Consider the following 19,400-nt stretch of genomic DNA (forward strand, 5'->3'; position numbering starts at 1 on the left):
TCTCTCTCTCTCTCTCTCTCTCTCTCTCTCTCTCTCCCCCCCCCCATGTTGTAATCCGCCACTTCCCAGAATGGAATCTCGCCACTCTTGGGATTTCTACCTAAACCTTTTTTTCTTTCCTCTAAAGTTTAAACCCACCTCCAGAGAGAGAGAGAGAGAAAAAAAAAAAAGGTAAATAGTTTGATGTATATAGATGAGAGATGTAGGGGGAGAGGGAGGGAGGGAGGGAGGGAGTGGGTGAGAGAGGGGGAGTTGAGGGGGTGGGTGCGTTTTTGTAGGCAACCCTCACGTGATCCTGGCGTGGTGGTGGTGGTGTGTGTGTGTGTGTGTGTGTGTTCCAGGAATCCCACCTCACCACCACAAGGAACAACACCATCATCACCAGCGTCACCACCACCACCACCATCGTCATCACTACTACCACCATCACCACCACCACTACCAGGAACAACACCATCATCACCAGCGTCACCACCACCATCACCACCACCACTACCAGGAAGAACACCACCACCACCACCACCTTTACTAATATTTATGTTTTTTTGTTTATACCTAACCTTTCCCTGTCAGCATATTTCCCTACACGGTGAAAAACATAACTACTACTACTACTACTACTACTACTATTACTACTACAACTTTACATACAAATAGGATAGATTTTTTACCTATTATTATTTATCCCTTTATTCAACTAACCTATCCAAATTATCTACTGTGGATCAAGGTAACTATTATTATTATCATTATTCACTATCTACTTAATCTACCTGTAATGATGTTTTTTTTTTATTATAAGAAGCTACCTGTCATCTATTTACTTATGTACTTCTAAATCAATACCTATCCCAACTATCTATGTCTGTTCTTGATCTGCTACCTGTCATCTATTTACTTATGTACTTCTAAATCAATAAGTATCCCATCTATCTATATCTGTTCTTGATCTATCATATTATCTATTAGCCTATCTATTTCTGTATCTATTCCTCTCCACATCTATCCATCTATTCTTATATCTAACTTAATTTCAACTTTTTACCAATCTTCTGAATCCTTTTCTTTATTAGCGGGCTTTTTTTATTACTGTCTAGCGGGATTTTTTTATTATTGTTTCTTTTTTTTGTGCCCTTGAGCTGTCTCCTTTGTTGTAAAAAAAAAATAATAAAAAAAAAATCCTCTGACCATCCACATTTCTGTTCATTTATGTAACAACCTGATCTATCTATCTACTTCCACATCAACTCCAAAGTGCAACTATCTACGTATGTCTGTTCTTCTATCTAGCTTTCATCCCTTCCTGTTTCAACTTACCCATATCTTTTCAGCCATTTCGTTCTACATATATTCCTCTACATACCTTTTTTATTTATCTATCTATCTCACTACGACAGCCTTCATACACTCCCTTTCCCACCCACCCTTCGAAATTAACCATACCAATCTAGTTCATCATGATTTCCTCTGCATATCTATCTACCTCCAATCCAGTTCATCATGATTTCCTCTGCATATCTATCTACCTCCAATCCAGTTCATCATGATTTCCTCTGCATATCTATCTACCTCCAATCTAGTTCATCATGATTTCCTCTGCATATCTATCTACCTCCAATCCAGTTCATCATGATTTCCTCTGCATATCTATCTACCTCCAATCCAGTTCAATATGATTTCCTCTGCATATCTATCTACCTCCAATCTAGTTCATCATGATTTCCTCTGCATATCTATCTACCTCCAATCCAGTTCAACATGATTTCCTCTGCATATCTATCTACCTCCAATCCAGTTCAACATGATTTCCTCTGCATATCTATCTACCTCCAATCTAGTTCAACATGATTTCCTCTGCATATCTATCTACCTCCAATCCAGTTCATCATGATTTCCTCTGCATATCTATCTACCTCCAATCCAGTTCATCATGATTTCCTCTGCATATCTATCTACCTCCAATCTAGTTCAACATGATTTCCTCTGCATATCTATCTACCTCCAATCTAGTTCATCATGATTTCCTCTGCATATCTATCTACCTCCAATCCAGTTCAACATAATTTCCTCTGCATATCTATCTACCTCCAATCCAGTTCATCATGATTTCCTCTGCATATCTATCTACCTCCAATCTAGTTCATCATGATTTCCTCTGCATATCTATCTACCTCCAATCTAGTTCATCATGATTTCCTCTGCATATCTATCTACCTCCAATCCAGTTCATCATGATTTCCTCTGCATATCTATCTACCTCCAATCCAGTTCATCATGATTTCCTCTGCATATCTATCTACCTCCAATCTAGTTCAACATGATTTCCTCTGCATATCTATCTACCTCCAATCTAGTTCATCATGATTTCCTCTGCATATCTATCTACCTCCAATCCAGTTCAACATGATTTCCTCTGCATATCTATCTACCTCCAATCCAGTTCAACATGATTTCCTCTGCATATCTATCTACCTCCAATCCAGTTCAACATGATTTCCTCTGCATATCTATCTACCTCCAATCTAGTTCATCATAATTTCCTCTGCATATCTATCTACCTCCAATCTAGTTCATCATGATTTCCTCTGCATATCTATCTACCTCCAATCTAGTTCAACATGATTTCCTCTGCATATCTATCTACCTCCAATCTAGTTCATCATGATTTCCTCTGCATATCTATCTACCTCCAATCTAGTTCAACATGATTTCCTCTGCATATCTATCTACCTCCAATCCAGTTCAACATAATTTCCTCTGCATATCTATCTACCTCCAATCTAGTTCATCATGATTTCCTCTGCATATCTATCTACCTCCAATCTAGTTCATCATGATTTCCTCTGCATATCTATCTACCTCCAATCTAGTTCAACATGATTTCCTCTGCATATCTATCTACCTCCAATCCAGTTCAACATAATTTCCTCTGCATATCTATCTACCTCCAATCTAGTTCAACATGATTTCCTCTGCATATCTATCTACCTCCAATCTAGTTCATCATGATTTCCTCTGCATATCTATCTACCTCCAATCTAGTTCATCATGATTTCCTCTGCATATCTATCTACCTCCAATCTAGTTCAACATGATTTCCTCTGCATATCTATCTACCTCCAATCTAGTTCATCATGATTTCCTCTGCATATCTATCTACCTCCAATCTAGTTCAACATGATTTCCTCTGCATATCTATCTACCTCCAATCCAGTTCAACATAATTTCCTCTGCATATCTATCTACCTCCAATCTAGTTCATCATGATTTCCTCTGCATATCTATCTACCTCCAATCTAGTTCATCATGATTTCCTCTGCATATCTATCTACCTCCAATCCAGTTCAACATAATTTCCTCTGCATATCTATCTACCTCCAATCTAGTTCATCATGATTTCCTCTGCATATCTATCTACCTCCAATCTAGTTCATCATGATTTCCTCTGCATATCTATCTACCTCCAATCCAGTTCAACATAATTTCCTCTGCATATCTATCTACCTCCAATCCAGTTCAACATAATTTCCTCTGCATATCTATCTACCTCCAATCTAGTTCATCATAATTTCCTCTGCATATCTATCTACCTCCAATCCAGTTCAACATAATTTCCTCTGCATATCTATCTACCTCCAATCTAGTTCAACATGATTTCCTCTGCATATCTATCTACCTCCAATCTAGTTCATCATAATTTCCTCTGCATATCTATCTACCTCCAATCTAGTTCATCATAATTTCCTCTGCATATCTATCTATCTATATATCACACAGTAGCAAAGACAGCCTCCGTACACTCCCTACATCATCCAGGCTTCATCCCTTCCCTAACTCTACCCGCTTCATCCATCACACTTCACCTCCTCTGCCATTCATCACACTCTCCACGCACGCTCATCCATCACACACACACACACACACACACACACACACTGATAGGTTTCTCGTCTCCTATTTCAGTGCACCCTTTCATGTCCTCCTCCTCCTCCTCCTCCTCCCCCCTTTTTTTTTCTTTTCTTCCATTTCATCTCATTTTCCATTTTTATTTATTTCATCTTTCTTTCTCGTTTCATTCCTTTTCTTTGTTTTCCTCCTCTTCCTTTCATTATATTTCTTTCCCTTCCTGTAATTTCTTTTCATTTCTTTCTTCTTCCTCTTTCCTTAATTTCCTTTTTTTTTTTACTTTTCATTTATTTCTCATTTCATCTTCCTTTTCATTTATTTATTTCATCTTTTTCTCGTTTTATTCCTTTTCTTTGTTTTCCTCCTCTTCCTTTCATTATATTTCCTTCCCTTCCTGTAATTTTTGCTTTCATTTCTTTCTTCTTCCTTTAGTTTCCTTTCCTTCCCTTTCCTTTACCTCTCTTTCTCTTTCCTTCCTCTTCCTTTCCTTTCCTTATATTTCATTCCTGTCATTTCTCTTCCTCTTCTTAGTCTTCCTTTCACTTTCTATTTCCTTTCCTTCTCTTCCTTCCTTCCTTCACTCCTTTCTTTCCTTGATATCCTTTCCAATCCTTCCTCGTCTCTCTCTCTCTCCTTTCTCTCTCTCTCTCCATCCTTCCTTGCCCTCATTTCCCTCCCTCTTCCACCTACTCTTCCTCCACTTATCCTTCCTTCCCTCCTCTCCACTTCCTGCCTTCTCCTCCACTTGTCCTTCCTTCCCTTTCTTCCTATCCTATTCCCCCTCTCCCCTCCTCCCTTACCTACCTACCTACGTTTCCCCCTTCTCCCTTTTCCCCTCCCCCCTCGCCCCCCCCCTAAAATCAATACGTTGGGTTTACATCAGTTTGGCGCCAGCGAGGGGATGGAGGGGAAGAAGGGGAGACGAGGAGGGGGAGGAGATGGGGAGGAAGAGGAGATGATAAAGAGGGAATGTAGAGAGGTGGAACGAGGAGGTGGGTGAACATGAGGTAGGAGAAATAAATAGAAAAGAAGGAGGAGGAAGAGGAGGAAGAGGAGGAGGAGGAGGAATGCGATGACGAAGAAATGAGGAAAATAGTTAAGAATGAGAAGGAGAATGGATAATTTTGAGTAGATGAAGGAAAGGGAAAGGAAGTAGGTGGATGGAGGGGAAAAAGAGAGGAAGAGGAGGAGAAAATAAGAGGAAGGGAAAAAAGGGGAAGAGGAGGAAGGAAAGAAGAGGAAGTAGGAGGATGGAGGGGAAAAAAGAGGAAGAGGAGGAAGAAAAGGAAGCGGGAAAAGAGGAAAATGAAGAGGAGGAAGGTGAGAAAGACGAAGAGGAGGAAGGAAAATAAGACGAAGGAAGGGAAAAAAGAAGAAAATAGAGGAAGAGGAGGAAGGAAAGAAATGGAAGAGGAGGAAGAGGATTAAACGGAATGGAAGATAAGAGGAAACCAATCACACACACACACACACACACACACACACACACACACACACACACACGTTATCTTATAGGAAAACAATTAATGTAACTTGATGCAACACCCATATGCACTTACCCTCCCCCCCTTGCCCCATCTCCCAGCATCCTGTAGGACTTCTCAATCCTACCTAGAAGGCCTCCAAAAGGGTCATAGAGTGGGGTATCCTTCCTGTGTGTGTGTGTGTGTGAGTGTGTGTGTGTGTGTGTGTGTGTGTGTGTGTGTGTGTGTGTGTGTGTGTATGAAGGCCAAGGGTAAAGTATATGAAACGCGCGCGTGTGTGTGTGTGTGTGTGTGTGTGTGTGTGTGTGTGTGTGTGTGTGTGTGTACTAGTGAAAGTGAAGAATGGGGAAAACGATGGAGAGATGAACTAAGGAAGAGAAAAGTAGGTCAGTGGATATATTTATAGGATGTGTGTGTGTGTGTGTGTGTGTGTGTGTGTGTGTGTGTGTGTGTGTGTGTGTGTGGTATCATCCTTGTCATTTTTTTCTATTTGTGGAAAGACTGAGATTGGATTTTTTTTTATATACTATATTTGCATTTCGAAGGTTACGAGGTTAAGGAAAAGAAAGGGAAGAAAAGAAAGACGGAAAAAAATTAGGGAATAAGTGAAAAAAAGGAACTATGAGAAGGGAAAAGGTTAAGCAAAAGAAAGGGAAGAAAAGAAAGACGGAAAAAATTAGTGAGTAAATTAAAAAAAGTAAAGATGAGAAGAGAAAAGGTTAAGGAAAAGAAAGGGAAGAAAAGAAAGACGGAAAAAAGTGAATAAATGAAAAAAAAAGGAAAGGTTAAGGAAGAGGGAAAAAAAGGAAAGGGAAAGGTTAAGAAAAGGGAAAGAGAGGAGAAAAAGAAGGAAAAAAAGGACAAAAGATAGGAAAGATTAATAAAGGAGAGAGGAAGACAAGGAAAAAGATATGGAAGGAACGAAAAAATAAGGTGATAGAAAGGAAAAGGACAAAAGATAGGAAAGATAAATAAAGGAGAGAGGAAGAAAAGGAAATATAAATGAAAAAATAGAAAAAAGAAGATAGGGGAAAAGATAGGGAGGTGATAGAAAGAAAAAATAAGAAAAGGGCACAAGATAGGGAAGATAAAGGAGAGAGGAAGAAAAGGAAAAAGATATGGAAGGAACGAAAAAAATAACATAAATGAAAAAATAGAAAAAAAGAAGATAGGGGAAAAGATAGGGAGGTGATAGAAAGAAAAAATAAGAAAAGGGCACAAGATAGGGAAGATAAAGGAGAGAGGAAGAAAAGGAAAAAGATATGGAAGGAACGAAAAAAATAACATAAATGAAAAAATAGAAAAAAAGAAGATAGAGGAAAAGATAAGGAGGAGATGGAAAGAAGGAGAAAGAAAAGGACAAAAGATAGGAAAGATAAATAAAGGAGAGAGGAAGAAAAGGAAAAAGATATGGAAGGAACGAAAAAAATAACAAATGAAAAAAATAGAAAAAAAGAAGATAGGGGAAAAGATAAGGAGGTGATAGAAAGAAAGTGTAAGAAAAGGACAAAAGATAGGAAAGATAAATAAAGGAGAGAGGAAGAAAAGGAAAAAGATATGAAAGGAACGAAGAAAATAATATAAATGAAAAACATAGAAAAAAAGAAGATAGGGGAAAAGATAGGGAGGTGATAGAAAGAAAAAGTATGAAAAGGACAAAAGATAGGAAAGATAAATAAAGGAGAGAGGAAGAAAAGGAAAAAGATATGGAAGGAACGAAGAAAATAATATACAGTATAGAAAAGTAAAAAATAAATAGTCGAGACGAAGAAAGATGAGGAAAAGGAAACGATAGAAAAGAGAAGAAAAAAATAATGTAGAGCTTGATATAGATTTAAGAACAAGAATAACCAAATAAGACATAGAAAAAGCGATATGTAGAAACAGAAAAGGGAAAAAAAAAACAATGTATGATAAAAGAAAGTACAAGAAATAACAAAATAACAAAAAATGAATGCAAAAAAGTAGTAGTAGAAATAATATGAGAAATAACAATACTACTACTACTACTACTACTACTACTACTACTACTACTACTACCACTACTACAGGTTGCAGGTATCCAATTACAGGTGACTTTAAATACCTATCCGCCCTCTTACGTCATAACACTACATACCCAGCAATGCAAAGACGTCACTACCCCTCCCCCTCCCCCCACTTGTCCTTCCCCATATCTTTATTTTATACCCCCTACCTCCCTTCCCCCTTCCCCTTCCCTCCTCCTCCTCTCATCACCCTAACGCACACTCACTCCAGATGAATCTCTCTCTCTCTCTCTCTCTCTCTCTCTCTCTCTCTCTCTCTCTCTCTCTTCCCTTCCTGTTCTTATCTCTTGCATTCTTCCTCCTTGTCCTCCTCCTCTTCTCTGTTATCTTCTCTTATCTCTTGTTCCCCATTACATTCTTCGTAGTTCTCTTCCTCCTCCTCCTCCTATTTTCCTTTTCCCCTATCTACTATTATTCTTTTTCTCTCCTCCTTTTCTGTCCCTTGTTCCTTTTTCTTTTGTTTCTTCTTCAACAACCCTGTATCTCTTCCTTCTCTTTCACTTTTTCCTCCTTTTCCTCACCTTCATTTTCGCTCCTTTTCCCTTCTTATTTCTCATTCTCTTAAATTAATGTCATATATGCATCCCCCCTATTTTCCCTTCCCTTCCTCTCATATTCTCCTTTCTTCTCCATCGAAAAACACACATTATCCATTCCATCATCACCCTTTTACCCTTTCCCATTTACCTCTTTTTTAGCTTTTCCATTTCCCTTTTCCCCCCTTTTCCATTTTCCATTACTTTTTCTCAACTTTTCCATTTTCCTCTTTTTCCCTTCCCTTCGTATATGCGTGTTACCCTTATCTTACCCTTCACCTTCTCCTATCTTCTTCCCCACCCCTTCCCCATCTAATATAAACAGTCAAGACCGTTCCTCACCATTTTTCGTCCTCAAACATCCCACTCCTTTACCCCCTCCCTCCCCTTTCCTTCCCCATCAACCCCCAACCTTTACAAATCTCCCCATCTTCATTTTATCGTCCACGTAAACATGCCTTCCCCTACCTCCCCACCCCTTCCCCTACCCCGACCTCCCACCCACCACACCTATCCCAAACCTTCCCTTCCCCTACCTCCTCCCATATTCCCCTCCCCACCCCATACCTTCCAATATCTACATCCCCTTTTCCAACTATCTACTCCCCCCCCCCCTTCCCCATCCCCCCCCATCCCCCCAGGCTAGGATAAGGACAGCTGGGGTGCGTCAGAAGTGTGGCACGCTAAAAGTTTGGCACTGATTGCGGTGGTGGTGGTGTGGTGGTGGTGGTGGTGGTGGTGGTGTGGTGTGGGGTAGGTCTAGTCAGGGTGGGTTTGGTTTGGTTTGGTGGTGGTGTTGAGGGTGGTGGTGGTGGTGGTGAAGAATGTGATGAGGTATGGTGATTGGTATTTGGCGTGGTGGTGGTGATGAAGGACAAGATGATGATGCAGTGCCGTGGTGATGACTAATAGTGGTGATAGTGAGGGAAAAGGTGATGGAGGTAGTGGTGATGATGGTGATGCAATATTGAGGTGATGACTAATGGTGGTGATACTGAGGGAAAAGGTGATGGAGGTAGTGGTGATGATGGTGATGCAGTGTTGAGGTGATGACTGGTGGTGGTGGTGGTGATGACGAAAAGGTGATGAAGTTTGGAAATGGTGATGAAAAGATAATAGTGGTGATGCTGGCGGTGATGATCTAAAGGTTATGGCGGTGGTGGTGAAAACAATAGCAGAGAGAGAGAGAGAGAGAGAGAGAGAGAGAGAGTACTTAACATTGTTCACTAATCTCTCCGCCCAACCCCTCCTTCCCTCCCCCTAACCACCCTCCCCTACCCCCCCATTACCAAATAAGGCCCATTCATCCATCCCCCGCGCCAGCCAATCACAGAAGCCCAAACCAGTGACGTCAGAACCACGCCGGGGAGCAAGAACCAATCAGAGAGCGGAAAATCGATGACGTAAGCACAGCAGGCAACCCACAACCTGTTTTTACGCCTACAGCAACTCATGACGTCATCAGCGAGAGAGCCATTGAGAGTGGAGCCAAGAGAAAGTGTAGTGACGTCATGATCTGGTAGCCAATGGGGTGCGAGAGGTATTTATGGAGGGCGATGTCATGGGTTGTGAGGACCAATCAGATTTCTAGGTCGAGGGCGAGGCTGGTGACGTCATCCCCGCCTTGGCCAATCACGGTTTTTCTGGTTTTATTTATTTTTTATTTTTTTGTTCGTGTGCTTGTAAATTGAGACGGTGATGCCATGTGTGTGTGTGTGTGTGTGTGTGTGTGTGTGTGTGTACGGTCTTCACACACACACACACACACACACACACACACACACACACACATAATTTACTGCCTGGCAAGAAAAAAAAATGTGAAGTAAATAAAACATTCTTAAAAATATTCTCTCTCTCTCTCTCGTCTCAAGATAGCATGGTAGCCCTCTTTGGTACCCCCTCCTCCCCTCCTGCTATGCTGCTGACCGACAGAAAACGGGAAATTTGTCCAAAAAAAGAAAGCGAAAACTGTCCTGATTTAAGAGGGGACATTTTTATTTATTTTCTTGGTCGTAGTAGTAGTAGTAGTAGTAGTAGTAGTAGTAGTAGTAGTAGTAGTAGTAGTAGTAGTGGTGGTGGTGGTGGTGGTGGTAGTAGTAGTAGTAGAAAGGGACAACAAAAATAGTGGTGATGATGGTGTTAGTGTTGGTGGTGATGGTGGTGTTGAAGAATGGAGTTTATATTCAAGGAGGTGATGTGATTCATGTAGTCATTAGTGGTGGTGATGAAAGTGGTGAAACAATAATAGTGGGGGTGATGATGTTGTAAATCTTGCAGTAATAGTGGTGATGGTGGTGGTGGTGAATGTTACTGAAGTGATGGTGTCAGTAGAAGTGGTGGTGATGTGCCTAAAGAATGGTGATGATGGCATTGGTGATAGTGTTGCGGTAGTGTAGATGGTGCTGTGGAGTGTTTCTGATGGTGATGATGATGGTAGCCGTTACTGAAGTAGTGTTTATACTGCTAGGTGTTATGTTATAGTATTGTTGAGGTTATGGTGGAGGTTTTGATAATCGTGATAGTGGTAATGGTAGCTGTAGTGATAGTGTTGATTGTAGTGGTGGTAGTTGCTGTTTATGTAAAGTTTGTGTTAATGTTGTGGTGTTGTTGAATTCATTATGATGGTGGTGATAGTGATGTTGAAGTGTTGTTGGTAGTAGTGTTACCAGTCTTTGTTGTTGTTGCTGTAGTAGTAGTAGTAGTAGTAGTAGTAGTAGTAATTGTAGTTGTAGTTATTGTTGTTGTAGGTTATGCAGGAGTAATAGTAAAGTCTTTGTTGTTGATAATGTTGTTAATAGTAGTTGTAGTTGCTGTTGTAGGATTTGCAATGGTGTTAGTAGTCTTTGTTGTTGTTGTTCTTCTTCTTCTAGTAGTGTCACCGTCGATAATGTTAATAGTAGTAGTTGCTGTTGTTGTTGTAGGATTTGTGGTAGTATCGTCTTTGTTGTTCTTAGTAGTAGTAGTACAAGTGTTAGCGTCAGTGTAGTAGTAGTAGGGGTGGTGTCAGCGTCGGTGTGTAGGTCAATTCCACGCCGGGGGCAGCCATCACCCCGCACACCCTTCACCCGCTGCCGGCCAATGGGGGCACGGCACGAGGCACGCCGCGGCCAATCACGGCGCTCCTGGAGGCGTGCTTGTGTTCTGCGTGTCACCACCACCACCACCACAACCCCCTCTCTCTCTCTCTCTCTCTCTCTTTACGCTTCCCACTACCTTAGGTCTTCTCTTCTGATCTTTATTTGTTATTTTTTTCTTCTTTCTTTACTATTTTCTTTCTGCTTATTATTTACGTCTTCTCTTTATATTCTTTGACTTGCTGAATTTGACTTACTTTGCTCTCTCTCTCTCTCTCTCTCTCTCTCTCTCTCTCTCTCTCTCTCTCTCTCTCTCTCTCTCTCTCTCTCTCTCTCTCTCTCTCTCTCTCTACTTACAACTCAGGTTTTCTCTTTCTCACTTTGCAACTTACCTGTAAAAGAGAGAAAACAAGTTAATAATAATAATAATAATAATAATAATAATAATAATAATAATAATAATAATAATAATAATAACAATAATAAAAATGAGGCAATGAATGAATGACTTGGTAGTTGATATAGAAGGTTAATAAGAGGTACAGGTATATATAGGTAGAGAGAGAGAGAGAGAGAGAGAGAGAGAGAGAGAGAGCGCGAGCGCGTACAACAACGAAATTCCCTCCAGAATGACTTAAGAACATAAGAACATAAGAACGCAGGAGTCTGCAAGAGGCCGGTAGGCCTGTACGAGGCAGCTCCTTTGACCCTAAGCTCCCGTGTATCTAACCCCACCTAATATCGCTGTCCATGAATTTATCTAGTCTATTTTTGAATGTGACAATTGTATTGGCACTCACCACATGACTGCTAAGCCTATTCCACTCATCCACCACCCTATTAGTAAACCAATTTTTGCCTATGTCCCTGTTGAATCTGAATTTATCCAGTTTAAACCCATTACTTCGTGTCCTACCCGGTTCTCTTACCAACAAAACCTTATGAATATCCCCCTTATTAAAGCCCTTCATCCATTGATAAACCTCGATCATGTCTCCACGCACCCTTCGTCTTTCTAGAGAATGCAAGTTTAACTGTTTGAGTCTCTCCTCGCATGACAAGTTCTCAACCCCTGAATCATCTTAGTCATCCTCCTCTGCACCGATTCTAACATTTTGATATCCATTCTATAGTAAGGTGACCAGAACTGAACCGCATAGTCAAGATGAGGTCTAACTAATGCTAAATATAGTTTGAGGAAGACTTCGGGGCTTCTGTTGCTTACGCTCCTTGAAATAAATCCAGTACCCTATTAGCTCGATTTCTAGCTTGAATGCATTGTGCCCTTGGACAGAGATCAGAGCACACTAAGATCCCTAAATCCCTCTCGCACCCAGACCTACTTATGAGTGTCATTTAAGCAATAGTTATGTGAGGTTGTTCCTACCTACACTCAGAATACTGCACTTCCCTACATTGAACTCCATCTGCCATTTATCCTTGATCATATAATCTGTTGAGTTCACCTTTGAGAATACTAGCGTCCTGATCCGACTCAATTACTCTACCGATCTTGGTATCATCTGCAAATTTACTAACATCACTACTAATTCCTGTGTCTAAGTCATTGATATAAATAATAAACAAAAGTGGACCTAATACCGAACCTTGTGGGACCCCACTCGTAACACATCCCCAGTCAGATCTTTTACCATTGATTTGCACTCTTTGCTTCCTATTGCTAAGCCACGCCTTGACCCAGTTCAAAACTTTACCCTCTACTCCGTGAGCCTGTAATTTAAGCAACAGTCGTTGGTGAGGAACTTTGTCTCTCTCTCTCTCTCTCTTGAAGGTGACCCCCGGATCAACCCCCTCCCCCCTCCCTCCCGTTACACCCATTGCCCCTCCCTTTCTCCTCCTCCCCCCCACCTCCCCCGTTCATTATACCCTCACCTTCTACCCATTCTTTAACCCCTCCCTCCCCTCCCCCCTTTCTCCCTTTCCTTCCTTCCTCCCCATTATCCCTTTCTCTTACTCCTCCTCCTCCTCCCCCATACCCTACCTTCCCTTCCCTACTCTTCCTTCCCATCCCTACTCTTCCTTCCCTCCCCTTTTCTCTCCTTATCTCCACCATTATGCTCCCCATCACCCCTTTCTCTCATCTGAAAGTCTAAAATCCTCACCCCCTTCCTCCCTCCCCTTCCCCTCTCCTCCCCACTCCCAATCTTATGCTCCCCATCACCCCTTTCTCTCATCTGAAAGTCTAAAATCCTCACCCCCTTCCTCCCCTCCCCTTCCCTTCTCCTCCCCACTCCCAATCTTATGCTCCCCATCACCCCTTTCAACTCCTTTCTCTCATCTGGAAGTCTAAAATCCTCACCCCCTTCCTCCCCTCCCCCTCCTCCCCACTCCCCATCTTACATAAATTACGTCATATCCCCTATACTGCCTCTCCCCCTTCCTTATCCCCCCTTCTGATAGTACCTCCCCCCTATCCCTCCTCTCCTTTCTACTCTTATCAAATCACCCTCCTCCTCCTCTTCCTCTTCTTTAACCAACTCCCCATTCCTCCTCCTCTTCTTCCTCTCAACCCCTCCCCCACTCCTCCTCCGCCCTCTCAGCCTATCCCTTTCATCCTCCTCCCCCTACTCCCACCTCCCGCCTCCCCTCCCCCCTACCCCACCAATCGATAGTAGTAGTAGTAGTAGTAGTAGTCAGGTACTGTTGCGAGAGAGGGCAATTACCCCAGCGCGTGCATGCGGACGTACGAACACACATACATGCGTACATAACACACACACACACACACACACACACACACACACACACACACACACACACACACACACACACAGATATATAGTCGGGAGTAGTAGTAGTAGTAGTAGTAGTAGTAGTAGTAGTAGTAGTAGTAGTAGTAGTAGTAGTAGTAGTAGTTGTTGTTGTTGTTGTTGTGATTGTGGTGGTAGGGTCAATAACCTTTTCTCGTCTTCCTCCTCCTTCAGCCTTCCTTTCTCCTCCTCCACTCCTTCCTCCCACTCAAACCACTTCCTCCAACTCATCCTCCTCCATCTTTTCGTGTTTGTTCCTCCTCCTCCTCCTCCTCCTCCTCCTCCTCCTCCTCCTCGTCCTCTTCTTCCGGCTCCCTTTAATTAACATTTTCAAACTATTCAGACAAACAAAGGAAGAAATGTCACTTTTTTTTATTTATTCATTTATTACGATATCATCACCACCACCACCACCTTTCTATATATGGAGGAGGAGGAGGAGGAGGAGAGATAAGAAAAGGTTGACTGGGAGGGAGAGAGGGAGAAAAACAGACTTAGTAATAGAGGAGGAGGAGGAGGAGGAGGAGAGGAAGAGGAGGAGGAGGTAACGTCTCAAGTTCAAGGATAACAAACAAACAAACACACACACACACACACACACACACACACACACACACACACACACACACACACACACACGTGGACAGCTGTTTTATTTGCGGGGCGAGAGAGAGAGAGAGAGAGAGAGAGAACCCATACAAGCTTCCAATGATGTCAAGGACGTTATTGTGTCTGAGAGAGAGAGAGAGAGAGAGTGGGGGGGGGGGGGTGAGAGATTGAGTGAGCATGGCAGCTATCTTATGAAAGTGTGTGTGTGTGTGTGTGTGTGTGTGTGCGCATATAAGGTAAATCCGACAGGTAAGATGACAGGTGTACACACAACCTAAACAAACATCATCATCATCATCGTCATCATCATCTCCTCCTCTTCCTTTCTTTATTTTTCTCTCCACTTTTTTTTGGGGGGAGACCCGACTTTTTTTTTCTATTTACTTTTCCTCTTTCCTTTAACGAATTTTGACATGTCATCTTCCTCTTTCTTCACTCTTCTTCCTCCTTTCCTCCTCCTCTTCCTCTCTTCACCTTTTCCTGTTTGTCATCTTCCTTCTTTCCTCCTCCTTCTCCTGTTTCCTTTTTCTTTATAATATTGCATCACACAACTTCCCCCCCCCCCCTTCTTCCCCTCCCATTCCCCCCTTCCCCCCCTTCATCTGAGGATCTCTGGAAACTAGGGCAACGTGTGTGTGTGTGTGTGTGTGTGTGTGTGTGTGTGTGTGTGTGTGTGTGTGTGTGTGGAAGGGATGAAGGGCCATGTTACATCTCTCTTCCCTTCCCCATCTTCCTCCCCTTCCCCATCATACACATACTTATGCATCCCCATTTCTCCCCTTCCCCGACCCGCTATACGCAAACTCCCCATTCCCACCCCTCCTCTTCCTTCCTCCCCTTTCTCTTCACACTCCCTCCCCTTACACAAACACCTGTCAACCTCCCCCCTTCCCTCCCCTCCCCCTTTTTATGCATATTGACACACTCTTCTCCTCCCCTCCCCTCCCCTCCCCATCCCTTCCTCCCCTTACAACTGTGAATCATCCAACCCTCTTCCCCTTTCCTATCTACCCCTTCTCCTCCTCCTCCTCCTCTCCCAGTACCCCAAATACACACACTTGCATCACCTCTTCCTCCTCCTCCTCCCTGCTCTTCCTCCTCCTCCTCTCTCACACCTGGACCTCGTTAGCATTCTCCTACCTGTTGTTCTTCCCTTGTTACATCTCCTCATTAAACAACTGTCTGTCACCTGTTCTCTCTCTCTCTCTCTCTCTCTCTCTCTCTCTCTCTCTCTCTCTCTCTCTCTCTCTCTCTCTCTCTGTTGATAAATGATGGTAATGTTTTGTTATTATTATTTCTATGCTTCTATTTTATCATTTATTTCTTACCCTTTCCTCTCATATAATATACCCATCACCATACCTTCCTCCCCTTTCTTCCCCATTACCCATACATGTGTCCTCTTAACCCTTCCTCCTCCTCCTCCTCCTCCTCCTCAAACCTCCCCTTCCATACACACACTTACACATCCCCATACAAACCTCCCTTTCTTCCCCATCACCCATACACCTGACATCTTAATTAACTCTTCCTCCTCCTCCTCTTCAAACCTCCCCTTCCTTACACATCCCCATACAAACCGATCCCTTTCTTCCCCATCACCCAAACACATGTCTTCTTAATTAACCCTTCCTCTTCCTACTCAAACCTCCCCTTCCTTACACACACTTACAGATCACCATACAAACCTCCCTTTCTTCCCCATCACCCATACACCTGACATCTTAATTAACCCTTCCTCCTCCTCCTCCTTACACCTGCCCCCCTCCTTCCCCACATACCTTCCCCCCTTCCCTCCCCTCCTACCCACACACCTGCCCCCCTCCCCTTCCCCACACACACCTTCCCCCCTCCCCTCCCCTCCTACCCACACACCTGCCCCCTCCCTTCCCCACACACCTTCCCCCTCCCTCCTCCCACACCTGCCCCCCCCATCCCCCCCCACACCCCTCCCCCCTCCTCCCCACACACCTGCCCCCCCCACACACACCTGAGCAGACTCTTGAAGAAGCAGTAGACGGAGTACAGAGAATTGTCGTTGATGTCAAACTTGGCCTTCGGGGGAGTCCTTCGGCGCCTGCTCCTGCTTCGGCCCCCCTCCCCGCCGCCGCCGCCGCCACTGCTAGTGCTGGGGGAGACCGCGGGGGGCGACAGGGGGTAGTCCGGGAAGTGCAGGGGGTCGAGGCTGGGGCTGAGGGCGGGGGAGTCATCCATGGGGGCGGGCAGCGGGCCTGGGGGCGTCAGGACACACTCACTGTCTTGGTATAAGATTTCCGTGGTAGGGACGAGACCCCCACCAGCGCCGCCGCCGCCGCCGCCAACACCACCACCACCGTCACTGTTGCTTGCACCACCACCACCACCACCACCACCACCACTGAGTCCTCCTCCAGCACCTCCACTCACACCTCCTCCTCCGCCGCCTACGCCGTTGAAGCTCATCATCACGGACATGGTAGGGAAGGCAGGGCGTCTTTCAGTGGGCGTGAGGGGGCGTGCAGGGGCGGCAGGCCAGGCGCGGGGCACAGCTCATGGCGGCCCGCGGGCGTGCTGAGCCGCGACCCTCCACTGACACACGCACGCACACGCACACGGCCTCGACAATCCTACACACACACGCACACACGCAGGAGGCGGCGCTGGGGGCGGGGCACGCGGGAGGCACGCCGGCAGGATCGATACTCAGCCTCCTCCTCCTTCTGCTTCCTTCTTCACTTCCTTCCTTCCTTCCCTCCTGGTCTTGTCTCCTTCCTTCCTTCCCTCCTGGTCTTGTCTCCTCCTTCTGCTCCTTCCTTCCTTCCTTCTTTCGTCTACTCCTCTTGGTTCTTACTTCCTTCTTTCTGATCCCTCTTCCTCCTCCTCTTCCTTGTCCTTCCTTCCTTCCTTCCCTCCTGGTCTCGTCTCCTCCTTCTGCTCCTTCCTTCCTTCTCTCGTCTACTCTTCTTGGTTCTTCCTTTCTTCCTTCTTTCTGATCCCTCTTCCTCCTCCTCTTCCTTGTCCTTCCTTCCCTCCTGGTCTCGTCTCCTCCTTCCTTCCTTCTCTCGTCTACACCTCTTGCTTCTTCCTTCTTTCTGATCCCACTGCCTCCTCTTCTTCCTTGTCCTTCCTTCCTTCCTTCGCACGCTTGTCTTTTCCTTCAGTTCCTTCCTTTCTTCCTTCCTACGTTTGTCTTCTCCTTCTCCGTCCTTTCTTCCTTTCCTTTTTCCTCTCCTCTCCTCCCCTTGGTCCTTCCTTCGTTCCTTCCTTCCTACTCTCGTCTCTTTCTTCTTTTCTTCTTCCTACTTTAGCTTCCACCTCCTTCCTTCCTTCTGCTCCTCCTCCTGCCCCTGCTGCGTCCCGCCTACACGTCCACCAGCAGGAAGGTCAGGTACAGCAGGAGCACCAGCCAGGGGGCCACGATCACCACCCACATGGGACCCACCACCGGCACCTCCACTTGTCAACACCACCCTCAACACCACCACCTCCTGTTCCTGCTAGTGGTGTTATGGTTTCAAGGGTACTTATGTCACCTCCAAAATGCTAGCTATCTCGTCTTGGTGTTACGCTGGAAGGCTTTCAACACCACTCCCGTCGATCCTGGTGGTGTTATGGTTTCAAGGGTACTAATGTCACCTCCAAAATGTTAGCTATCTCGTGCTGGTGTTACGCTGGGAGGCTCTCAACACCACTCCCGTCGATCCTGGTGGTGTTATGGTTTCAAGGGTATTAATGTCACCTCCAAAATGTTAGCTATCTCGTGCTGGTGTTACGCTGGGAGGCTTTCAACACCACTCCCGTCGATCCTGGTGGTGTTATGGTTTCAAGGGTATTAATGTCACCTCCAAAATGTTAGCTATCTCGTGCTGGTGTTACGCTGGGAGGCTCTCAACACCACTCCCGTCGATCCTGGTGGTGTTATGGTTTCAAGGGTACTAATGTCACCTCCAAAATGTTAGCTATCTCGTGCTGGTGTTACGCTGGGAGGCTCTCAACACCACTAATCAACACCACTACCTCATGTCGGTTGTGCCGGTGTTATGGTCAAGGGCGTGATTGTCACCTCCAAAACACTGACTCCCTCCTTTTGGTGTTACGATGGGCGGTTCTCACGGTCTCAACTCCACTTGTCACCTCCACTTTGCACTGTCAACACAACCACCACCACCACCACAACCAGCTGACTCTCCTCCTCTTGTTATGCTCGAGCGTCAACACCAAACACCCCCTGATGCTTCTTCTGTGGGTGTTGCTGTTGGGTCACGCTCTCAACACCACTCATCACCACTTCAACACCAGATGACGCTGTGCCTTTGTATACCGTTATCTTGGTGGTGTTACGGTGTTATGCGGTCACCACTTTGCTGTCATCACCACCACACGTATAGAGACCTTCAACACCACCGTCAACACCACTGTCATCACCACTAGACCAGATGACGCTGCTGTTATATACAGTTATATTGTTGTCGTCACGGTGATGTCAGGCGAACACCACCACACGTAAGACACCTCCACCACCAACTCAACACCATATCATCACCACTTCAACACCAGATGACGCTGTTGCTGTTACCGTTAGCTGGGTGATGATAACCGCTCACCACAACCACCGCACGTAAACACCTTCACCACCACCTTCACCACCACCATCAACACCAACTCATCACCACCGCAAACAGACGGACACAGATAGGCGCTGCTCCTCTCGCTCCTGTTGCTGTTACTGTTGCTTTCTGTTGGCCACGTGAGCCGCTCCCCCACCCCTCGCTCTCTCTCCCTCCCTACTCAGAACCACGCCACTGCCACCCCAGTCGAGGCGGGCGGGGGGCGGGGCCTAGCGCGTCACCCCCCGCCAGCCAATCACAGGCCGTGGAATCGTGACGTCACAGTTCAGGCATCCAATCAGAGGGCTCGGCTGCGTGACGTCACCAAGCCACGCAACAAAAATCAGCTGAGACAACCCAGTGTTTATAAACTGAACCTCCCC

At 44.9% G+C, this 19,400-nt stretch overlaps 1 protein-coding gene and 1 long non-coding RNA gene across 34 annotated transcripts; both read right to left on the reverse strand.

Moving 5' to 3' along the window:
• Positions 1–1,159: 1,159 nt before the first annotated feature.
• On the reverse strand, positions 1,160–5,625 carry LOC126993558 (uncharacterized). 33 transcript variants are annotated; one of them, XR_007747938.1, is made up of 7 exons: positions 3,247–5,625; positions 3,032–3,203; positions 2,817–2,988; positions 2,043–2,730; positions 1,742–1,999; positions 1,613–1,698; positions 1,160–1,569 (listed from the first exon to the last, which is right to left on the reverse strand). It is a non-coding gene; the product is annotated as an uncharacterized LOC126993558 (long non-coding RNA). The 33 variants fall into 33 exon arrangements; XR_007747948.1 differs by having other exon boundaries at positions 1,160–2,042; positions 2,258–2,343; positions 2,387–2,730; XR_007747941.1 differs by having other exon boundaries at positions 1,160–2,042; positions 2,086–2,171; positions 2,344–2,730.
• A 3,858-nt stretch (positions 5,626–9,483) lies between these two features.
• On the reverse strand, positions 9,484–19,163 carry LOC126993552 (uncharacterized). Its single transcript, XM_050852688.1, has 3 exons — positions 18,253–19,163; positions 16,407–18,149; positions 9,484–9,490 (listed from the first exon to the last, which is right to left on the reverse strand). The coding sequence occupies exons 2-3, from the start codon at positions 16,883–16,885 to the stop codon at positions 9,484–9,486; spliced, it is 486 nt and encodes a 161-aa protein (XP_050708645.1). The 5' UTR covers positions 16,886–18,149; positions 18,253–19,163.
• Between the last annotated feature and the right edge of the window lie 237 nt (positions 19,164–19,400).

The sequence above is a fragment of the Eriocheir sinensis genome, unplaced genomic scaffold (genome assembly GCF_024679095.1).
Source record: "Eriocheir sinensis breed Jianghai 21 unplaced genomic scaffold, ASM2467909v1 Scaffold631, whole genome shotgun sequence".
In the NCBI taxonomy this organism is placed as follows: domain Eukaryota; kingdom Metazoa; phylum Arthropoda; class Malacostraca; order Decapoda; family Varunidae; genus Eriocheir; species Eriocheir sinensis.

What these genes read in the sequence shown, in the direction of transcription:
- LOC126993552 (XM_050852688.1), bottom strand. Translation starts at nt 16,885, where the DNA reads ATGTCCGTGATGATGAGCTTCAACGGCGTAGGCGGCGGAGGAGGAGGT.